The sequence below is a fragment of the Phocoena sinus genome, chromosome 14 (assembly GCF_008692025.1).
Source record: "Phocoena sinus isolate mPhoSin1 chromosome 14, mPhoSin1.pri, whole genome shotgun sequence".
NCBI classification, from domain to species: Eukaryota; Metazoa; Chordata; class Mammalia; order Artiodactyla; family Phocoenidae; genus Phocoena; species Phocoena sinus.
This window is the reverse complement of record NC_045776.1, coordinates 41,220,620-41,243,040: the sequence shown is the minus strand read 5'-3', so window position 1 is coordinate 41,243,040 and position 22,421 is coordinate 41,220,620. Positions and strand designations below refer to the sequence as shown.

The window sequence follows — 22,421 nt, the reverse complement described above, 5'->3', positions numbered from 1 at the left end:
GCCTGATACTTGGCCAGAGCACCAAGACCCTGTCAGCCACACGGCTCAGAAGAAAACGGAGAAGAAAAGAAAGAAAAGAAAGAAAGAAAGATAAAAAAGGTATTTAAATTAAAAAATTTTTTAATTATTAAAAATAAAAAAAATTAAATAGTTATAATAGAAGCAAAAAAAGGAAATAAAAGAAAGAAAGAAGAGAGTAACCAAATCAAAAACCAAAACCACCCATGATAACAAGTGCTAAGAACTATACCAAAAAAAAAAAAAAAAAGGACAGACAGAACCTTGGACAAATGGTAAAAGCAAAGCTATACAGACAAAATCACACAAAGAATCATGCACATACCCACTCATAAAAAGAGAAAAAGGAAAAATATATGTATATCTATATATAAAAAAATGGGAGAGCAACCAAATCAATGAAGAAATCTACCAATGAAAATAAACTCTAAATATTAAAGTAAGATAAACATAAAACTAGAAAGAAATTAGATGCAGAAAGCAAACACCAAGGCTACAGTTGCTCCCAAAGTCCATTGCCTCAATTTTGGGATGATTCATTGTCTATTCAGGTATTCCAGAGATGCAGGGTACATCAAGTTGATTGTGGAGATTTAATCCACTGCTCCTGAGGCTCCTGGGAGAGATTTCCCTTTCTCTTCTTTGTTTGCACAGCTCCTGGGGTTCAGGTTCGGGTTTGGCCCTGCCTCTGTGTGTAGGTCACCTGAGGGCATGTTTTCTTCTCAGACAGGAGGGGGTTAAAGGGGGCTCTGGCTCACTCAGGCCGGTGCGGAGGGAGGAGCACAGAATGCAGGGCAAGCCTGTGGCAGCAGAGGCTGGCATGACGTTGCAACAGCCTAAGTTGCGCCATGTGTTCTCCAGGGGAAGCTGTCCGTGGATCACAGGACCGTGGCAGTGGTGGGCTGCACAGGCTCCCGGGAGGGGAGGTGTGGATAGTGACCTGTGCTTGCACACAGGCTTCTTGGTGGCTGCATCAGCAGCCTTAGCATTTCAGGCCCATCTCTGGGGTCCACGTTGATAGCCACGGCTCACTCCCATCTCTGGAGCTCTTTTAGGCGGTGCTCTGAATCCCCTCTCCTCCCACACCCTGAAACAATGGTCTCTTGCCTCTTAGGCAGCTCCAGACTTTTTCCCGGACTCCCTCCCGGCTAGCCGTGGTGCACTAGCTCCCTTCAGGCTCTCTTCACGCAGCCAACCCCAGTCCACTCCCTGGGATCTGACCTCCGGAGCCCGAGCCTCAGCTCCCAGCCCCCACGCATCCCGGCGGGTGAGCAGACAAGCCTCTCAGGCTGGTGAGTGCTGGTTGGCACGGATCCTCTGTGCAGGAATCTCTCCGCTTTGCCCTCCGCACCCCTGTTGCTGTGCTCTCCTCCGCGGCTCCTAAGCTTCCCCCCCACCACACCCCGTCTCCACCAGTGAAGGGGCTTCCTAGTGTGTGGAAACCTTTCCTCCTTCACAGCTCCCTCCCAGAGGTGCAGGTCCCGTCCCTATTCTTTTGTCTCTGTTTTTTCTTTTGCCCTACCCAAGTATGTGGGCAGTTTCTTGCCTTTTGGGAAGTCTGAGGTCTTCTGCCAGCGTTCAGTAGGTGTTCTGTAGGAGTTGTTCCATATGTAGATGTATTTTTGATGTATCTGTGGGGAGGAAGGTGATCTCCACGTCTTACTCCTCTGCCATCTTGAAGGTCTCCTCCCCTTCCGCTACTTTAAAGTATTTTATGAGCTGTGGGCTTTCAGGATGCTAAATGCCAGGCATCCTTCATTTTAAATGACTTTTTAATTTTTTTTTGGTTTGCTTTATAAATGTGTTATAATCCTAGCTTAGAGACTCTGGTCCCCTTTTTAAAGTAAACATATCTTTGCTATGACCAAACATAAATAATATATTTACTTATTTGGGGACCCAGAGGCTTATCTTCCCTCTGAACTTGCCAGGAATAACAGACAACTCAGTTTAAAACCAAAATTGATAGACTCATGTCAAGGTGGTAAAAAATATCTGCCCAGTTGTTTCCCTTTCATATTTTGTGCCAAGCAAGGCTGCTGGTTTCAAGTAGCTAATGGAAATCAAGCAAAAAAAGTTAGGATTTTAAGGAAGTAAACCTTAATTCAGTGGTTGGTTAAGGACAAAATTTGTAAGTCAGCTTGAGTTTGATTTATATTCGTATATTCTGACTGATGTATATTCATATACTCATAAAACCTGACTGATATATGTATTACTTCTAAAATAGCAAGTATCCTCTCAAGGGCAAAACCATATATTCATCCATGCTAAAATATACAGAAGAGTCAAATTTAAATAGCTTTCTTGTTCCTATTTCTTATTCTTTTTTTTTTTTTTTTTTTTTGGTGGTACGCGGGCCTCTCACTACTGTGGCCTCTCCCGTTGCAGAGCACAGGCTCCGGATGCGCAGGCCCAGCGGCCATGGCTCACGGGCCCAGCCGCTCCACGGCATGCGGGATCCTCCTGGACTGGGGCACGAACCTGTGTCCCCTGCATCGGCAGGCGGACTCTCAACCACTGTGCCACCAGGGAAGCCCCTATTTCTTATTCTTTAAACATAAGTTTCTATATTGCCATAGAAATGTGTGGAGGAGATAGTATCTTTGCATTCATATAAGCTGGAGTGGATAAGCACCTCAAGACGATCTTATTTCTCAACCTAATTATTTTTTTCAAAGGATTAGTAAAGCTTTATTTTTTAAAGCAAAAATATTGGCACATATGTTTGGATGATAAAAGACGCAGCTGATACTAGGTATTTCAAAAGTCTTGATCTATTACAAAGCATCAAATTCAACTGTCTCTAGGGACCAGGCAAGTTATATAGGTGGTGAAGAGGTCTGGCTATGGGACAATGGGAAGATGTGGGGACAGTGGAAAATTCAAGAGCACATGCCTCATTGAAAAGCCTTCAAATGCAAACATTTTACAGCGATGTTCAGGCCAAATAAAACACGTCTGCCTTCTGCCACCCCTCCTATATACTTTTGAAATGTATAGGTTTAATGTACTGAGAAATGAATGATTCAATTCAGTTTTATTTATTTATTTATCTTCAAAATACTGGAGCAGTACTTTTCTGACTTGTTGAAGCAAGTCACATGTTACAACGCAGGGGAACTGAATTATTCCTGGAAATACTCATAAGACCTAATGAGTGTGATCGATCTTCGCATTGGACCCTGTGGCCACAGCTATAGCCCAGCCCCAGGGTTCCTCATCTGTGTCTCATGAACAGGGGCTCCTGAGTTACTTAATACAAAAGCATCCATTATATTGACTTCACATCTGAGGTTCAAAGAACGCAGGGCCCTGACATGTTACCAAGGCAGAAATGCAGGCCCTTTCTTCCTCCTGATTGGGTTGTTTGGGAAGGGATTAAGGGAAGGAATTTGCAGCCAAGCAGCCCTGATGTTGATCCCCTCAGCCTTGCACAGGGGTGCATCCGGGCTGTTAATGTGTTTGCCTTTGTGCTAAGATACACACAGTTTTTCAGACTTGCCTTGAGTGGCACCTCCATAATTAATAAATCACTGTCAAATTTTCCACAGTGCTTTCATATTCACAGAAAAGCAAAAGGTAAACAAAGAAACAAAAGACAGCAATATATACAGAGAGGTTCATTTTAGTTGGATTTTAGAACAGAATATACACATTTCAACCTTGGTCAGCACTGTAGAGCTAATGAATGGCCAGTATTTTTCAAGAAGCAGCTCATTAATAATTGGTTTCCTCCTCATCATTAAGAAGCACTTATTATTAGTCTAATTACAAATGGCCTTGATCAGGGATATATATATATATACAGGGTTTGCATGCATGAATCACTGGGTTCTGTAAGAGCTTTGTCTCTAAGGCAGAAAACAAACCATTTAAAATCTATGTAATATTCCTATTTTATATGTAATATTTATTTAAAAAGTTTTTTTAACATCTTTATTGGAATAAAATTGCTTTACAATGGCGTGTTAGTTTCTGCTTTATAACAAAGTGAATCAGTTATACATATACATATGTTGCCATATCTCTTCCCTCTTGCGTCTCCCTCCCTCCCACCCCTCTAGGTGGTCACAAAGCACCGAGCTGATCTTTCTGTGCTATGCAGCTGCTTCCCACTAGCTATCTATTTTACATTTGGTAGTGTATACATGTCCATGCCACTTATATGTAACATTTATTAAGGAAACATAAAATATTAAGATGTTTTAAAAAAAGAACAGATTTTGTGGGTGTGAGGGTGTGGAGGTGTGTAAAGTATTTACTATGTTTGACAGTAACAACATAATGGAGTATATATATGTGTTACATTTGTCAATAGGCAATAGGGCTAATATTTACCTTCTTTTTTAAAAATTGTATTTCTATTATTTGTACTCTCCATACCTATCATTGATTTCAGATGACTAGCATTTCTTCACATTTTGCTGTGAAATTTCATTTTGTATAAGAGTTTATCTACACTATGCACGAGAGAAAGAGAAAGATTATATATAACTGTCTCCTCATAAAACTCGTGTAATTTTTAAAAACAAATAAATGAATACAGATATTAGCTCTACCTCAAATATTTAAGTAAATAAAACTCAGTTTATAAATTTTTTCCATTTAAATAGCATTGGAAGTAGTTATATATTTTGCATTTATAGACACACTTTAAATTCTATGCCTTCACTAGTTCTGTTGGTAAACTCTCATTAGGTATAACACATGGGCATAAAGCCATACACACATCCTTTAAATTCTATGCCTTCACTAGTTCTGTTGGTAAACTCTCATTAGGTATAACACATGGGCATACAGCCATACACACATCCTTTAAAAAATGGAATGCAAAAATTGGAATTAGCCTATGTTATGGGTTGAATTTACTAACACAAAGGAACCGGCACTTGATGATTCGGAATATTTTCCAGATAGCGTGCTTTAGAAACAGGGTGTGGCTGGACAGCTCTGTGCCAAAGAGATTAGGTGTGTGACTTATGGGTCCAGTCAACAATCTCAGCAAAGGCTAGGGATAGAGACAAAGTTATCCAGGAAGGATGTGTCAGCTAGTGTGGATCACCTTGACATCCATGGAAGACTGATAAAGGTTTTGAGAATTTTATACCAGCAGAAAAACTGCAAGCCTGAACTGAAAGGGACAGAAGTAGGATGGAATGAAAGAAGAATGGCTCCTAGGGCAAAGCCAAAGATGCAGAGATCAGAGAAGGCACAGCTGACTGAGGCCAGCCAACCAGATGTCTCAGGCTGAGAGGGCAGGGCCACCATCCAGATCGGCCAGGAGGATGGGGCTGCTGCCCAGGTGTGGTGGGAGAACAGAGCATGGAGACATAAACAATTATTCTCACGCCTTGAAATCTAATAGAATTTACTCTGTTGAGTTTTATATTTGCTTGGGATCTGTGACCCTTTTTTCCTTCCTTGTTTTCTAGGTTTCAAGGTCCACAGGTAGATAGGAATTCTGAATTGTGTCATCAAAAACATATGTTGAAGTCCTAACCACTAATACCTACAAATGTGACCTTGTTTAGAAATAGGGTCTTTGCAGATGTAATCTAGTTAAGAGGAGACCATAGTGAATTAGGGTGAGTCCTAATCCAATATGACTGGTATCCTTATAAGAATAGAAGATATGTAGACACAGATGGTCATGTGAAGATGGAGGCAGTGATGGCTGCTACAAGCCAAGGGATGCCTAAGGTACCAGAAGCTGGAAGAGGTAAGGAAGGATCGTTTCCGAGATGTTTTGGAGGCAGCATGGCCCTTCCAATGCCTTGATTTTTGACTTCTAGACTCTAGAATTTGGAAATAATAAATTTCTGTTGTTTTAAGCCACTAAGTTAGTAGTACTTTGTCATGGGATCCCTAGGAAACTGATAGAGCCCACTAGAGCAAACATTGTTTTCCTTTGATCTTTCAGCATTCATCTCCTCCCCTCCCTCTTTTAATAACTGTATCTGATTTTCCTTTCCCACTCTTATTCCATGTGTTGTGTATAGCTGACTACATACATGAATTCAAAACTGAGCATGCAACCTATTCTGTTCTCCTGGCCCCAGCAGTTGCTTCAGGGTTGAATGTGTAACCCAATCATAGTCAGTCAATAGGGAAGATGGAAAACTGGAGCTTCTGCAGCCATATTGCTACCAAGAGGGAGAACCTGTCAGAGAATAGAAACAACAAAGATGGTATAGAGCCAAGAGACCTCTGAGAGAGATCCTATTTATCTATAAGACAATCAACCACGTGCATATAAAGCTGGACTACTGCTAGAATTTTTAGTTACCTGAGCTTATAATTTCCCTTTTGCTTAAACCATTTTTGACTAACTTTTCTAACACTTTCAAGTAAGAGATTTCCATGTGTTAGATCTCCTAATTCTTGGCACTGCTCTCCTGACGTTGCTTGCAATAGTCACTGAATGCCAGATCATGCTCTCCTGGGTCACTTCTAAGTTTAAAATAAAAATAAGGTTAAGATTTTGGTATGGTGTTTCACTGATTACTTAATGAATGAAATGATTTGAAAATTCCTAATTCAAGTTATCTCTGAGAAGAAAAGTAAGCCAGGTTTCCTCATCTCTAAATGTGTACTCATTGGATACTTTCCTATCTAGCCCTCATTCTTGCGGGCTGCAGACTGCAATATAGAGACAGTTAGTCAGCCTCTATTTCAATGGCCTGAGACAGCAGACAAATGTTGCTTAAGGTTTTCCCAGTGGAATAATACAGGAGAGTATCTCTTTTCATATATAATATATGGATTTAGATTAGATTGGATATACCCTCAATTTTTGTGCCATTGAGGTGAATATATTTTATGCTTTTAAATGCACTCTTAAAAGTAAGTTCATTATAATACACTAAATTTTGATATTTACATATTCTTGTGTCCAAACAAATTGTGCTTCCAGGCTTTTTGGAAAACTCCCCTAATTTTTAACCTGAGTCATAACAGAAACAAAATTCAATTTTAATTTGATATCTTAAATTTAGGTTATCGTGTATTCAGATTATTCTATATGCGTCCTTTTGTAATTTCTGAAATGCTGGTTTGAAATTACTATAGCGTCAATATGTCATATTAATTTTCCTCAAGCTTTAAGCAAAAGTAAATTATTACTATTCAGATTATATTTAATATTTAGAAATTCTTTTTTTAAAACACTTTTTATTTTATATTGGGGTATAGCCGATTAACAACATTGTGATAATTTCAGGTGCTCAGCAAAGCGACTCAGCCATACATATACGTGTATCCATTAGAAATTCTTTAAGGTCATGATTTAGAATATACAGGTTCTCTGCTGATCATATAGACTATTAGGATTTTGTTTGTTTGTTTTAGGCAGAAGATTTTCATATATTTTATTTATCATTGGAATAGACATAATATTTTAATTAAAAAGTTATGCAGTTAACAGTTTATCTGAGTGTTTAGAGATTATACATGCATTAATAATTATAACTATTTATAAAATATGACTATATATAATGATATATAATTTAACATTGCTATTAAGGCTTTAGTTTTGGGAGAACATGTCCACATTAACACCAAATTTAGCCTAGTAAACTAAAGCAATATTTTAAAAATTCAAATGAGTACCCCAGTAATGATCCCAAAGCCTTTTTTTTAACATATTGACAGATACCCCCTCCTTTTTGTGGACATACTGTGTTTACCTAGATACACATCTTTTTATAGATAACTTTAAATAGCTATCTTCTGATTATAAGACACAGATCTAGAGGTGCATGCATATGTTTGGGAATAAACAAAGAGTAAATAAGGACAAAAATTATTTATTTGATGAGAATAGACAGCATACATAGCTTTAAAAAAAAGTGCTACATCCAGTTTACAGCATCTGAAACTTTCTTTTGTTAGCAACACTGTTTAAAATAACTTTTCCCCAAGGAACGATACCCCAGATACATCACTGCAAATCCTCCAAAGGCATGTAGCTGTTGTTGCCTTTAAACATAGACTTCTTATGAAATGAGTACTTAAAATTAGATGAGTGCTGAGTAAAGGAGAGAGACGGCCACCACTAAGGAAGAATTAATATACATACTTGTATATTAACGTTCAAATGTGCTGCATTTAGGGCGCAACTTCTGTCCGGAGCCTGCAGTAGTAATTGTATCAAGCTGCGCTATTCAGCCTGCTGCTATGACAACTACCCAAGGGCAAAGGTCAGGTCAGCTCCCAGTGTCTGGGTCTCTCTATAATTGCTTTGTCAGGAACCTAAAAGCTGCCTTCTTTTTCTCACTGAACTGTGGAAAGCAATAGTGTTCAAAGAACTAAATGTTGAGACCTCCTTTCCGCAGCCTACACCCTTCCTCCCTATCATATTGTATTTGTGACTTTCCCCATTTGGTGTTAAAACTGTGTTTACCAAGTTGTCAGACAACATTTTAAATTGCAGTATTAATTCCAATGATTCCTGCTCTATTTGGCCACATAACACCATTCTTGGGCTTGAACATTTCCTATTGTGTTGGCAGGCATCTCATTAAAAGGCTCGTTCCTTCCTTAAAACTGAACTTTTTGCCATGCTACATCAAGCCACAAATAGATGTTTATTTAATGCTTACCCTTTTCCCAGTACATAACTAGGTATCTTTGGGGCTCAAAGTGATGCAGGCCAAAGCTGTTTTAATCCCACAGAGTGATAAAAATTTATAGAGTCAATATTCCAAAAGACACCTGGAGGCCATTACAATGTTACCTGGGAATATAATCAAGTCCTCAAATATGCTGTGCTGATAGTCATTGCTACACAGAGAAGGAGGAAAGGGACTTAGCTTTGTGGGCTGCGAGTTGACCCAAGGGGTGCTTCTTAAAGCAGGTGCGCTTTGAGATGGGCGTACAAATAAACACAGGAGTGGAACTGGAGCTGCCAGACTGCCTGAGCAAAGGCGTACTGCTGGAAGGAGGGTGTGCTTGGAGCATTAAAGATTCTGCTCCACATTCACATATCTCTAGATCCCCCAAATGTCCTTTCTATAGAAAGAACATAGGAGCAACAATGAGGCACTGCATTTCCTCTTTGTGTAATTTTTAGTCATGAACAAGAGCAGTAATGATGTAGACCTCTCCGAGTTTTGGGAAACAAATTAAATGAGAAAATGTATGTGCATTCAAATTAAGGTGTAAGAGGACACACAAACATTAGTATAATGATGTATGCTGTGTTTCCCATACATGTCCTGATTCATTTCTCCAATATAGCTGAGATGAATGGTGAAGAACTTGGCATTTAAACCTGAATCTGGGTATTTGAAACGATTTCAACAAATTTTGTTCTTAGAATATGAGTGATCAAATACATGGTAGTTCATTTAATGTAAAAAACTGCAGAAAGGATTCTGTATTTTTAGAATGACCTCAAATGAAGGATCTTAAATAAAGAATTAAAGAAGATACATGGATAGCTGAGCAGTTCCCTGGAAAGGAAATTTTCCTCACACTTATGGAGACATTTGAAGCTTGACAGCTTCATTGGACTTCTCAAACTTGCTTCACAGGCAATAATAAATGATAGAAAAATGCAATTGAATAAAATAATGTGGCCTTCTGAGTTCTGCATCTAAAATAGTATTCAAATTCTTGCATGCTATGAATGTATTATGGCCTTAAGATTTGAAATTTATGAAGCATTCTGATTTTCATTACTCAGAACATTACTCTGAAATCTAAAGGGAGCTAAATTCTTTGTATGTATTGGTCTGTTTTCCTTCTTTTTAAAGAGAAATTCTGTTTCTAGTGAACTGTGAAAAATATCACTGAAGAAAGAAAGAAAGAAAGAGAGAGAGAGAGGGAGGGAGGGAGGAAGAAAGGAAGAAAGGAAGGAGGGAAGGCAGGAAGGAAGAAGGGAAGGAGGGAAGGAAGGAAAGGAAATCTAAACTGAAATTGAAATTTTCCAGGCCTGTTTCTTTTATAAAATAAACCCATTGAACTAAGTGGTCTGTGAGGTTCTTGGAAGCTCTAATGTTTTTTGAGACCAGTATGTCCTAGAGTAAACATGATAATTTAAAAATCTGAATAAGAGGCTTTTTTGAAAAGTTATGTATGTATTAGCAATCCCCAAGTATAGCTACTCTGTATATATGCCCACATATGCAGTTCAAACATGCCACTGCTTCTGAGTTTCCAGACTCTATTTTCCAAACGCCCGAATCGAAGGCTATGATCTTTCTCTAAACTTCTCAGGTCCCCCCACCAGAAAGAAATCATGTAGCAAAAAAAAGAATGAATAGGAGAGATTGGCATATAGTAGAAAGCTTTACTTTACTTGCCATTTATTGATGGAAATTATAATGCCTATGAGATTCAGATAAACTTTCACTTACATCTACCTATTTTATAACTTAAGTTCACAGTTGCAAGTATGACCTCTTTTTGTACTTTTGCTCTTTGCCCTCTTTCAAGAACTCAGAACCCTGACTTCTGTTAAATCTCACTTATATTTTCATAGAGGATTTGGGAATAGGAGGCTAGTCTCAAACCTCAGAGATGAAAAAAAGTGAAGGTTACTACTGGGCTCTGGGAATTCCCTGAGGGTCCTTGAATATCAGACCCAGAATGCATTATTATGTTTTCTTAAATAACAGAACTAGCACCAAAACCAAGAAAAATAAGAGCACAGAATGTTACCAGAGAAGTGACTTAATGAGAAGTTTGATCTTAATGTAGGAATCTCACTGGACTTTCATCTTAATTGTTTCATTGAAAAGGCTATTTTGATCTTGCTTGTGTTCAAGGCAAAACATTAAAGGGAGCTTAAAAATAAATGTGACTTGGTTTTTGACCTATGTAAGTATCACTTTGCTCTTGATGAATGAGTGCAGGTAAGAGCTCTTAGAAAACAGCTTTGTATAAACTCCTAAAACAGTGAGAGGTAGTTTTCCTTATATTCTTTTAACAGGGTGTAAATAAGGACAAATACAGACTGTCCAGTAGACATTGAGAAGGCATTGGATTGTTGAAGCAAGAAAGAAGTAACATTGTTGACCAGGCAAAGAACACTGATAGCATGGGAAAAATGGGGCTTCTTCCTGAGGATGAGAGATAATATGAGAGATTGATCCATTTCAGCAAAGTTAATAGGTAAAGATCAATTTTGCTGCCAAGCCTGTCAGAAAGTCAGGCTCCCCTCACCATTATGAGAAAGAGGTAAATTACCAATAAAGTGAGTTGACCTGCCTCAGGGAGTTTTCTCTAGGACAGACTTTACAAGATCACTTATTCCATCACCTGCTCTGCGGTATCTGCGTCTGTAGCTAACGCTGACGTCAGCACCACACAATTCTTAGTAAAGATTAATATTAATAACTAAATCCATCTTTAAAGGTTATGATCCGAAGAGTTATGGCATGAAATGAAGATGCACTGAGATTTTAGGAATATTTCCACTACGAATGAAAGTAAAATCATTTGTAAGGCTAACCCACAGCTATCTAGAAAACCTAGCTCTGCAGAAACCATGCTTTCCCAAAGTGCTGAGTAACTGAAGAACAACGTGTATTACTTGAGGCCACTGGGCTTGTGGTTTTTACCACCTGAGTCATGTTAAACATCATAAATCTCTTTAGGAAGCACAGCCCCATTTGTCAAGCTATCATATTATCTAATTTCATAATAAACTTGTGACTGTGGCTAAATTTCCCCAATACACATAAAATTATTGTTTCAGAGTAACTAGTGGGTTTTAAACTGCCTAGATTAAAAAGACAGGACGAGGAATGGACAGATCATGAGAAATAAATTATAAAAATGAATATATTTGGCATAAAACAAATAAGTCAGACTCTTCTTCTGCTAAGCCTAAAATAACTGGTTTTGAAAGAAATTAACAAAAATGCAGTCTTCATGGAGAACCCAGTAAACCATATGTTCCCTTGACTTTGGCACCAAAAAGTGTATTAACATATTATGATGAATTTCTCTCTCTGAATTCAAACCACCTACTCATATCCTGACGTTGATCCACTTGAAATTAATAACATCCTAAGCCAAAGATTCACCTAAAATTAAAGAAAGAATCATTTCTATACAAATGTGGGAGAATTCTCAATGAAGTGAGAAAACCAAATAGTAAAGCAAAATGAGTAACAGAAAGACAAAAAATAAAATCAGAAATTGAGGCTGTTCCCAGTTTCCCTCCCTTCAAAACCCCATAGATGTATCCAAAAGAAAGTTTCTTAGATTCAGATTCCCCATCCATAGAAAAGGGAAACCATGTGATCTACATGCTTCATAGTACTATTGAGAGACCAAGAGAATCATGCACTGTACATCACTACTCAGATATACATTGACATATCATTACATAAGGAAAATACATACACTAAGGAAAAATTTTATACAGAAGTAACCTTACTCTCAATTTAAGAAAAAAAAAGATAAAAAGTCACTGTTTGAGGAAAACCATATGTCAGTTTTTTGAGAGATCATAAAAAGAGAAAAAGATGAAAAATATTTACAATAGAAAGAATAATAATCTATATATACAGTTATATAAGTTGAAACTATAGGAGAAAATTAAACTTTGATTCCTCATTAGCTGAGCTAACACTGCAGCATGGAACAGTAGGTATTCCGAAATCACTCATTTGTAACTTCAAAATACCTTATAGCAGATTAATCTTCATAATTACTTTTCGGCATTAGCTCAAATTTAACTACTGTTACAATTAAATAGCAAATCTGAAATGTAGGTGGTAGAGAAAGGAATTCTTGCTGAATTGGGACCTCACCTTTGCCCCACTACATCTACGTTTTGTTGTCCCTAGGGTTCTGAAGCTTCCTAAAAATTGGAGATGTCACTCTCCTTCCCACTTATCTCTGGCATGTACTTAAAGTCCAAATAACTTAACAGAGCATATAAAATGCCCACAATCTAATTTAAACCCTCATGTCCAATCCCCTCTCCTTTTATTTCTTCTCAAGATTCTCAAGTTTCACTCACAGAGATGACTGTTTTTGATACTCAGGAAACTTTCATGTTTCAAAAGGCTCCATGTATCTGGACTATCATCTGCTAGCTCTCATAATCTCCTTCATTTCTCATGGTCTGGCTCAAATAGTGCCTCCTCTGGGAAGCCCTCCTGGGTTTCCCAGGCAGAATTAGAAGAACTCTCCTCTGGCTTTCACAACAATCTGATCACACCCTTATAATTTCATTTACCATACCAATTTCACTTGTCTTTAACAGAATGTGAGTTTCTAGAGGAAAGATGTTATGTTTCATCCCTCTGCAAAGAAAGAATAAAAACACCTGCTCAGTAGCAAGTGATTTTAGGTAAATCTAGTATCTGGTAAATCCTCAGTAAAGGTTCTCAATCCTTGTTTTGTAGCCTCCGTATCAAGCAAAATATCTTCCATATAATGATTATTTGCTAAATAAACTACTTTAGGACTACTTAGAGCTAATTTTCTCCTATTAACCATATCCCTTGCTGATACAGATACATGAACTATTTAAGGAACTCCCTGGAGCAGTTCAAACACATTGGAAAAATAAGAATTTTTAACTTTTGCCATTAAAAAGTTATCTTGCAAGACCTCAAGCTGGAAATAATACATATTTGAAGTCCAGCCACATTATTAAGTTAATGCTGAAAGAATACAGATTTGTAAAGCAAATATCTTGCTCACAAAATACCAACAGAATACAGGTCAAATATTCTTCCCTACAGAGCAAATAAATATTCCAGTAAAACTTTGGGATGCGGACCTCTCACCGTTGTGGCCTCTCCCGTTGCGGAGCACAGGCTCCGGACGCGCAGGCTCAGCGGCCATGGCTCACGGGCCCAGCCGCTCCGCGGCATGTGGGATCTTCCCGGACAGGGGCACGAACCCGTGTCCCCTGCATCGGCAGGCGGACTCTCAACCACTGCGCCACCGGGGAAGCCCTCCATTAAAACTTTTTAACTGTGTTTCTCAAATATTATATAATGTGCACAATGAACTAAAAATTTAAAATTAGAATAGTAAATATTTATTGTAGTTATCCATAAGTGATATTTTATGTATCTGTAAAACATTTTAACTTGATATATATATTTACTTTTCCTTAGTTTTTACGTTTATAAAGTTTCTATGTTTACAAAAATATAATGGAAATATATAATATTTCCCTATTTTTATTATTTAAAAATGTGATTATAACCATTCTGAGTGTCTGTTCTGGTATTATATAGGTATGATGGTTGGTTTGCAGTAGTGAGAATGTATTCAAGTCTCTCTGGATTGCTTTACTAATTTGTCCACCCCTCGGTGCTCATGAATTTAAGGTCATGGTTCAATATCCACTTGTTAGCTATTTCCCAGATGGAAAAAACCTCTCTTCCTGTGGAATATGATTACTTACTAACACTGCCAGGCATTTTAGAGACCAAGTGAGTGAATAGATGGTTCAGTGTACACCTGTTCACACCCTTCCAATGGTGAGTGTGCAAACAGCATATTTATGAATGATTGAAACTGATTAAAACATGCATTTTTGAAGATTATTGAGCCTTGTCTTTTTGTGGCATTATATTTGTAGCAAACTGTTGGATGTTGTGGTGTCCCTATTGTAAATGTTAAACATGGTAATTTAATTGATGGTGACTTCCAAATTGGAAAAGGATGCAACCGTAATCTCAGGAGATATTGAAAATAGCTGATGATGAATACAAAATGGAATTATACTTTAGAAATACAACTGGAATTAGTAATCATATGTGGCTTAGTTTTTTGACTGGGGGCAGAATTGCTATAGCCATTGACACTTAATTGCTTCCTTCTTGCAAAGAAATAAAATTAAACCAAAGGGCCTGGTTAAGTTATTTTTATCTTATAGCATCCAATTTTTACTTTTAGGCTCTAGCGAATTTAAAAACAAAAAAGTAAACAGAAGGTAGAAAAAAGGATGGAGAATTCATTTGACATAATGGGTGCAAATCTATGGAAAATTGTGGGTTTCGAATCTCAAGGCCAGTCTCTTCAAAATGGGAGGAGCTGAGTTATGAATTCATTATCAAGGAATAGATCTGAGAATGTATTATTCTCATTCCTGTATTCAAATCCTAGACTAGTTGTCCATAGCAGTGCTTCTCAGAAACAGCATTACCACTTCTAGGGGACATCTGGAAAATATATAGCAGGTGAAATAGGCATGAAGTGGGAGGACAAGCTTACGGAAAGCTCAGACATTCTCCAGGCAGTACCAATCAACTAAGAACTGTCCCTGTTCCCATGTGAATTTTAAAAAGTCATGCTGGATATTTTTGTAGGTGAAAGCCTGAATAGGGTTTCCTGAGCCTAAAGTTTAATTTCATTTTAGGTATAAAAACAAAGTTTTTGTGCATGTTTTAAAATATACGTTGAATTGTCTCAGGAATACACTACCTTGTAAATCGAGGGACTATTGTGCTGTTTTGTTTGGAACTGTACCACTAGTTTTTCACCGTTTGTAACGTTCATGTCACTGAATTCTGTGAGCTGCCACAATACACCAGTATCAGAGGACAGTTGTAGCTGCGGCTTCTTCATTGATTTGAGGGACATGCAAAAGCAGCTGATGACTTTATTGTATCTTCTAGTGATGTGGAATCCCCATATTTCCACACCAAAATACATGTTATTTGATTATATATTACTTTTAAAATAAATAATGTATTATTTATATTAAAATCAAGACATTATCCATACATATTTAAATTGTGAGCATAATTTATATTAACTATAAATTGCATTTCAGGATCTAAAAGTGGGGCATTTCGAGGTGTTTACTGTAAAAAAGACATGCTATGTTTGAAAGGTTTAGGAACCACTGGTTAAGAATCAAAGATTCTTAGAAGTTAAAAAAAGCTTTTAATAGGCATATGTTTATAAAACAAGCAGAAACGCTTATTTTTATAGGAATAAGTTAGAAATTAAGAGCATGGGCCTTATACATATCAAGAGCTTAAAAAGCCTTGCTGGTTTTTGACCCAGGTCTCATAATTTATCCTAAAAATATAACTGGCAAGGTATCCTTTTCACAGGCAAATTATGGTAGGAAAAACAAAATCAACATTTAATAATTTAGAAAATACTACATGATGGAGTATTAAGGGGCTTCTAAAAATAACTGATAAACTTACATAGTGATACCATAAATATTCACAACATTAAGCTAAATGGAAGGATACAATGTGATACTATTTTGCTTTTTAAAACAGGAAGTTTTGCATAGATCGAGTAGTAGAAAGAATTATATTATAAAACTGAATAGTGGAATTACTAGTCAATTATATTTCTTCTCTATACATTACTCTATTTCCTAAATTATCAAAAATAAGCCTGCATGTCTGAAAGTATTTTTTTTAAATGTTACTATAAGCATGATTTTAAAAAGCACAAGGATTGGATCCAAGTGGGGATCCATCCTGAGCAGCTGTGCGCTAAGAGCTCTGAGCCTCAATGTCTCCACTTCATGAAAAGCAATGACAGTTACATAAAATAGGCTTGCAACCCACCTCAAAGAGTGCTTCATCCATACACGTTCCTGCTGTTCTGTTGTTATTAATATTATTACTAATGAAGAAAATAAGGCCTATTACAGTTAGATGACTTGTGAAGTATATTCTATTTCAATTGTCTAAAATTACATGTGTTACAGAGAAAATACAATATATTCAAGGAACTACTCTAGGTGGTACTTTGTTTCTCTTATATTTTTTCTCCTTTGGATGAGAGGGCCGTGCTGAGACACATGTTGGAACACTCAAAGATAGAGTTTTCTTTCTCCAAAATATTGTATATAAGAAAGACGAATGCTAGAAGTAGAATGAAAACCGAGGATGACTGAGAGTAGGGGTATGGGAGTATGGGCTGGAAGGCCACAGAAATAGATTTCAAACCCTATCTCAGTTACTATCACAATGTTTACATTTAAGCATAAAATCCTACTGAAAAATATTTCTTTCAATTATGCATTTGTGAAATTTTATAAACGTTACCAAAAGTACATGAAAATACAGAAGGAAACATGAAAGGAGAGCTGCCTGACTCAAAAACAGCTTGACCATGGTGTTTTCGGTAGTCTTCAAATACATCCATGACAAAATGAAATGCCTGTATTAAACTGCCTATATTTTCAACCTTGATACCTACTATTATGTTTCTTTTAATAACATGTCCACTCATTAGCACCCTAACAGAACAAAGGAAAAATCAGGAAGAGGTACAGGTCACAGTGAATTCACCAGTACTACAGAAAACAGAGTAGCAGGAACTGTGGGCTTACTAAATATTTTTTGGTCTTGGGCCGATGGTTTTCTGTTGGTTTACTAATAGCGATTTTCTTCTTTAACTCAGCGATGCATCAGTTTTCAGTATTTTTTCCCCTGCTTTCTCACCTTTTATTATGTCACAAGCAACTAACATGCCAGTTCCCCTATGGTGTTCTTTTCAGTAGAGTCAAAGGTGTCATATCACAGCCTACCATTGATTTTCCATCTGTCCCAGTCACCGCAAAAACTGTCACCCAGCACACTCGTGCATTGTTCTTCATGAGGGCTGAATCTGCCGAGGAAGCCCTTGACCATTGGTTTTACGTGATCCCTTCTATAAAACTAAAAGCTAATTTAACTGAAAGAACTTAAATAGAGAAAAGAAGCCAAAGGAACCCTCACGTTAATCAGAAATTTCAGCAAGCCTTGGAATAGAATATACGTCATTCCTCAAAAAGAGCAAGTACAAAGTGATGGGGGATAAATGACCAGCAAGTGGATATTTCTAATCTTTCTCACTTTCTGCCTCTGTCTCTCTGGTGAGATGAACTGTAGCCAAAATCATTGAGATAGATTTGTTTTTAAGTAAATAGTAGTGAAATAATATCTAAATAACAAAGATAAAGACAATTTGAGCTATGTCATAGAAATATAAATGTGAAGTCTGACTCTGCCCATCTTTTTGAATTGCCAAAGTGAAAAAGGATTTCCTGGGTAACATAAAAATTCCAGATTTTCATGTTAAAAGAAAAGAAATGCTGGGACTTCCCTGGTGGTACAGTGGTTGAGAATCCTCCAATGCAGGGGACACGGGTTCGAGCCCTGGTCCTGGAAGATCCCACATGCCATGGAGCAACTCAGCCCATGAGCCACAACTAATGAGCCTGCACTCTAGAGCCCGCGAGCCACAACTACTGAAGCCCACAAGCCACAACTACGGAAGCCCGCATATCTAGAACCCATGCTCCCCAATAATGAGAAGCCCATGCACCACAACAAAGAGTAGCCCCTGTTCTCCACAACTAGAGAAAGCCCACGAGCAGCAACAAAGACCCAAAGCAGCCAAAAATAAATAAATAAATAAATGTATTTTTTTTTTAAAAGAAAAGAAATGCTGAGTATATTCTATAATTCATTGGGGATTGACCTCAGCCCTGAGTCATCTGATTCCTAATGAGACAGTAGGCTCCTGCCCTTGCCTACTTGCTTCAGGGCTGAGGCTGCCTCCTCTAGACCCTGGGGCAAGCTGGACATATGAAATAAATCATTTAATACATCCATAGTACCTTTTATATTCATAGCTTTATAAAGCCCAATTAATTTATCAAGTTTCATAAACTCTGAAGGACACATATAATTACAGCCCTACATATGGCTAACCAGGGGCAGCAAGTAGTCATGTGTGCAGCTGAACAGAATTTAGATTTTAACTGTCTCATTTCTGAACTTTCATGCACTAACAGAAAGGCAGGGACACAATGAAGAATCTTTGAGTCACTGGAAAATTCTAAGAATTGTGAGTTGGGTTAAGAATGTGCCTAGAAAAGGATGATACCATTGCCAACACCAAAAAGAACTCTGGTTGTCTCTACTTAGGCAAAGAGTGTTTAGATCCAGTTAGGGGAGTTCCTGCTCCCACATCTCCATGCTTTGATGAAAGTGTAAAATCCACTCGGTAGAAGACTTTGTGCTGCGTGCCAAGTGAAGTCTATATAATTCACAGTAAGAAGAAGTAACTATACATTTGTATCCTCCATTTTACAGATTAGGTCAACAGTGGTTAAGTGATTAGACCAAATATTGTGGACGACCAGCTTTGGGGAAGGAGACTGTAGGCGGTACATAACATGAATCAGTCATTTAATTTTCATGACAACTGCACATATGATTGATTCTATGATTCAGGGATATTCTAGAGTGTAGATTGGATGAGGTATGTAGCGAACTGACAACCAGGAGATTCCTTTCAATCCCAGAATTCTACTATTCTGATTTCTAGAATAATGATCTTTTCTCAAATGGACTTAGTCTGAATTCAAAACTCCTATATCTGAGATAGTACTATTAATGCTTCTTTGTAGTCTTACTGATACCAATGCAATGACAGAAAAGCTAGAACATCAATTAAAATAACGTTTTCTAGGCTGAATTTTCTTGATGCTTACCACATGCCAGGCAAATTGCTAAGTACCTAACATAAATCTATCATTCAGGGTTCTCACACACCCCTATAAGATTAGTACTGTTATTATTGTTATTTTACATATGAGAAAACTAGGCACAGAGAATTGGAATAATTTCCTGAAGGTCACACAGTTAGTTAGGGTAGAGCTGAGAATCAAAATCAGTTGTATTTAACTCCAGAATATGCAGTCTTGATCACTATGCTAAATATGGTATTATATATTGGCCTGTGACTTATTTTAAGCAAGATAAATTTTAGAGATATAATAATGACAAAAGTCTCGGGCTTCCCTGGTGGCACAGTGGTTAAGAACCCTCCTGCCAATGCAGGGGACACGGGTTCGATCCCTGGTCCGGGAAGATCCCACATGCCGCAGAGCAACTAAGCCCGTGCCACAACTCTGAAGCCCGGGCGCCTAGAGCCCATGCTCCGCAACAAGAGAAGCCACCGCAATGAGAAGTCTGCACACCGCAAGAGTACATCTACATCACATGGATATACAGCCTTAGAAAAGAGATGTAGAAAGATGATACTTAATGGTTATACAGTAAATGATTTGTTAATGTGAAGGTAAGCCCAGGACGTAGATGTTCCTTCTTTTATACCCCCATTTTATGGCTTTCTGGTCTTCAAGATTATGTTGTGTTCTCCCCATACCTAGCATAATCTATTGATATTTGGCAATGGACCAGAGGAAATTAAAGAGAGGTTCATTTTCATTCAAAAAGACCATAATCAGGTCACTATTATAAACGATCAGGTAAACTTACAAAACTACTGTAAATGATCATTTAGAGCCTCTTATTTAAATAAGTCATTAGCCTTCATATTGGATACTAAACAGAATTTTAACTCATTAATTTTACAATTGTCCATTTTTCATCACAGGAAATTTTTGTCATTGCATCTCTACTGATCTCATGGACACGCCTTTTTCAAGTTTAAATTCATATCACAAAGACAGAAAAACGGTATCTCTGTGGACTTTAAATCCATTCCAGAGATTCTGCTCTTCTCCATAAATCAGATTAACTTAACCATATTTGCTATAGCCGGTGGTCACCAGACCCCAAGACTCCTCAGTACCTGTTGTCTATCCAGACGCATCCTCTTGGCGGCATTTCTACTCTCACTCTCACAGGCTGAAGCCAAGATACTCTCTGCAACTGCTGAAGTAAGGTGGGAAGGAATAGGTCGAGACTAAAAAAAAAGAGAGAAAAAAACATGAAAAAATTATTAACAGTATCATTAACAGTCCAATGCTATACTCAGATCTCATAGGATGTGCAGGGGTATCCATGTATTTCAACTCAACTGATTTCAATAGAAAGAGGAAATGGAAATTGCAAAGATGAATAATGAAAGCTAGTTAGAGGTTAAGGCTAGAGTTGCTACAGATCCATCATCCATTCCCACAGCTCCTTTGTCACAAGTGTTTAGTCTGGGCCATAAAGCTGGAGTTTGAACAGGCAGTGGTAAAACTGCTGACTGGGTTTTGCAAGTAAAACAAGTCCTTTAATTCTCTTATAACATATGACAATGCACAACAAAACAAAACAAAAACAAGTGACAGGGCCGAAACAGTTGGAAAAACTGACAGACACTCAGACCATGTCAAACAATCTTAATATGAAATATTATGACTATTTACAGTCTGAGTTGTGACACAATTGATGTGATTAAAATTCTTATAAAAAACACCTTACTTTAGCTTAAAAACAAACTAAAACTTCAGTCCTAGCACAATTTTGCTATAACAAAAATTCAGTGTTCTAGATGTGAGATGTGCATGTGTGCCTACATGCTTTGTTTTATTTATAAAATATGTGTCAATATTATTAGTGTAAGAGGTACATGTTGGATATCCATCTTCTGTGTAGCCCGTGTAGAAACTCATTAACCCCCTGACTAAGCTCCTAATTAACTACAAATTGTTTGTGATTCTCCATATCACTTGTGATAATCAGAAAAGTTTTCCATTTTTTCCCATAATTACATGAAAAATTATCTAACTGAAAGATGAAGTACTTAATGATACCAGACGGTTTTTTAAAAAATTATGATAAGCAAATGATAGATAAGTAACGTAAAAATTAAACGAGATGAGACAGCAAAATATGAAATGACAAAATAAGCGTCTTTTAGCAATCTAGCATATTATAATGGTATGCCATCTTAGGGTTTTCAAAGCCTGAGTCCAAAATATGTATGGCTGCCATACATATTTCTTAGAGGCCTCCCAACTATCAGGGATCTTTTAATTAATTTTTGTAAATGAATGTGAGCATGCCTTTATTGTACTTGATTCATTTTGCTAACTCTGGCATGTATGATGTGCATTATCACACTGAACCATAGCATTTCTATCTCAAACAATATTCTAGAACAACTAAATTCAGACCACAGTGTTTTAATAGCTACTCTTCAGTAGAATTTGTTCAGTGCAGAAAGAGACCAAGCTTTGACTTTATTTGAACTAGGAAACAATTTCTGCTGCTACCTCACCTGACTCCCCCATGTTTCCACCTCCAAAGTAGCCTCTGTAGGCAAAAGGTAGGAAGGGTATAGGGTGCAGTCTCCACCTGCTAATCCTGTGAGATGATGGAAATGATAGGTAGACAACTTTGACAATAAAGCATTACGATATTTGGAATGTCGTTTCTGCAAAAGGAAGAAAAGAAAGAGGCCCCCTGAGGTAGCAGGAAGAACAGTTTTGAGAAGGAAATTACAAAGTCAGGACTGTGTGTTGGGAACAGAGAGGGTCAAATGAAGTAAACATTAAAAAATATTTAAATTGTCATAAAGGTGTATATATCATTTCAAAATGCATACTGCTTCATTTCATTCTGTACTTCATTGAATATGGATACGGTAGTCTAGCTCAGAACTGAAACTATACTAAGCTACAAAAATCAGTGTTTCATTAAAAGATGGCCATAACATGG

The 22,421-nt window shown here is 37.5% G+C and overlaps 1 protein-coding gene across 12 annotated transcripts in view; it reads right to left on the bottom strand.

The window, feature by feature from the left end:
- Positions 1-22,421, bottom strand: part of NOL4 (nucleolar protein 4) — a 401,358-nt gene that overhangs the window by 71,979 nt on the left and 306,958 nt on the right. For 11 of the 12 annotated variants that reach the window (XM_032602667.1, XM_032602660.1, XM_032602664.1 and 8 more), the window contains one exon: positions 20,563-20,676. The exons of the other annotated variant lie outside the window; for it this stretch is intronic. In XM_032602667.1, coding sequence (XP_032458558.1) covers positions 20,563-20,676 — 114 coding nt within the window. The remainder of the gene's footprint in view (positions 1-20,562; positions 20,677-22,421) is intronic. 12 annotated transcript variants of the gene reach the window in all.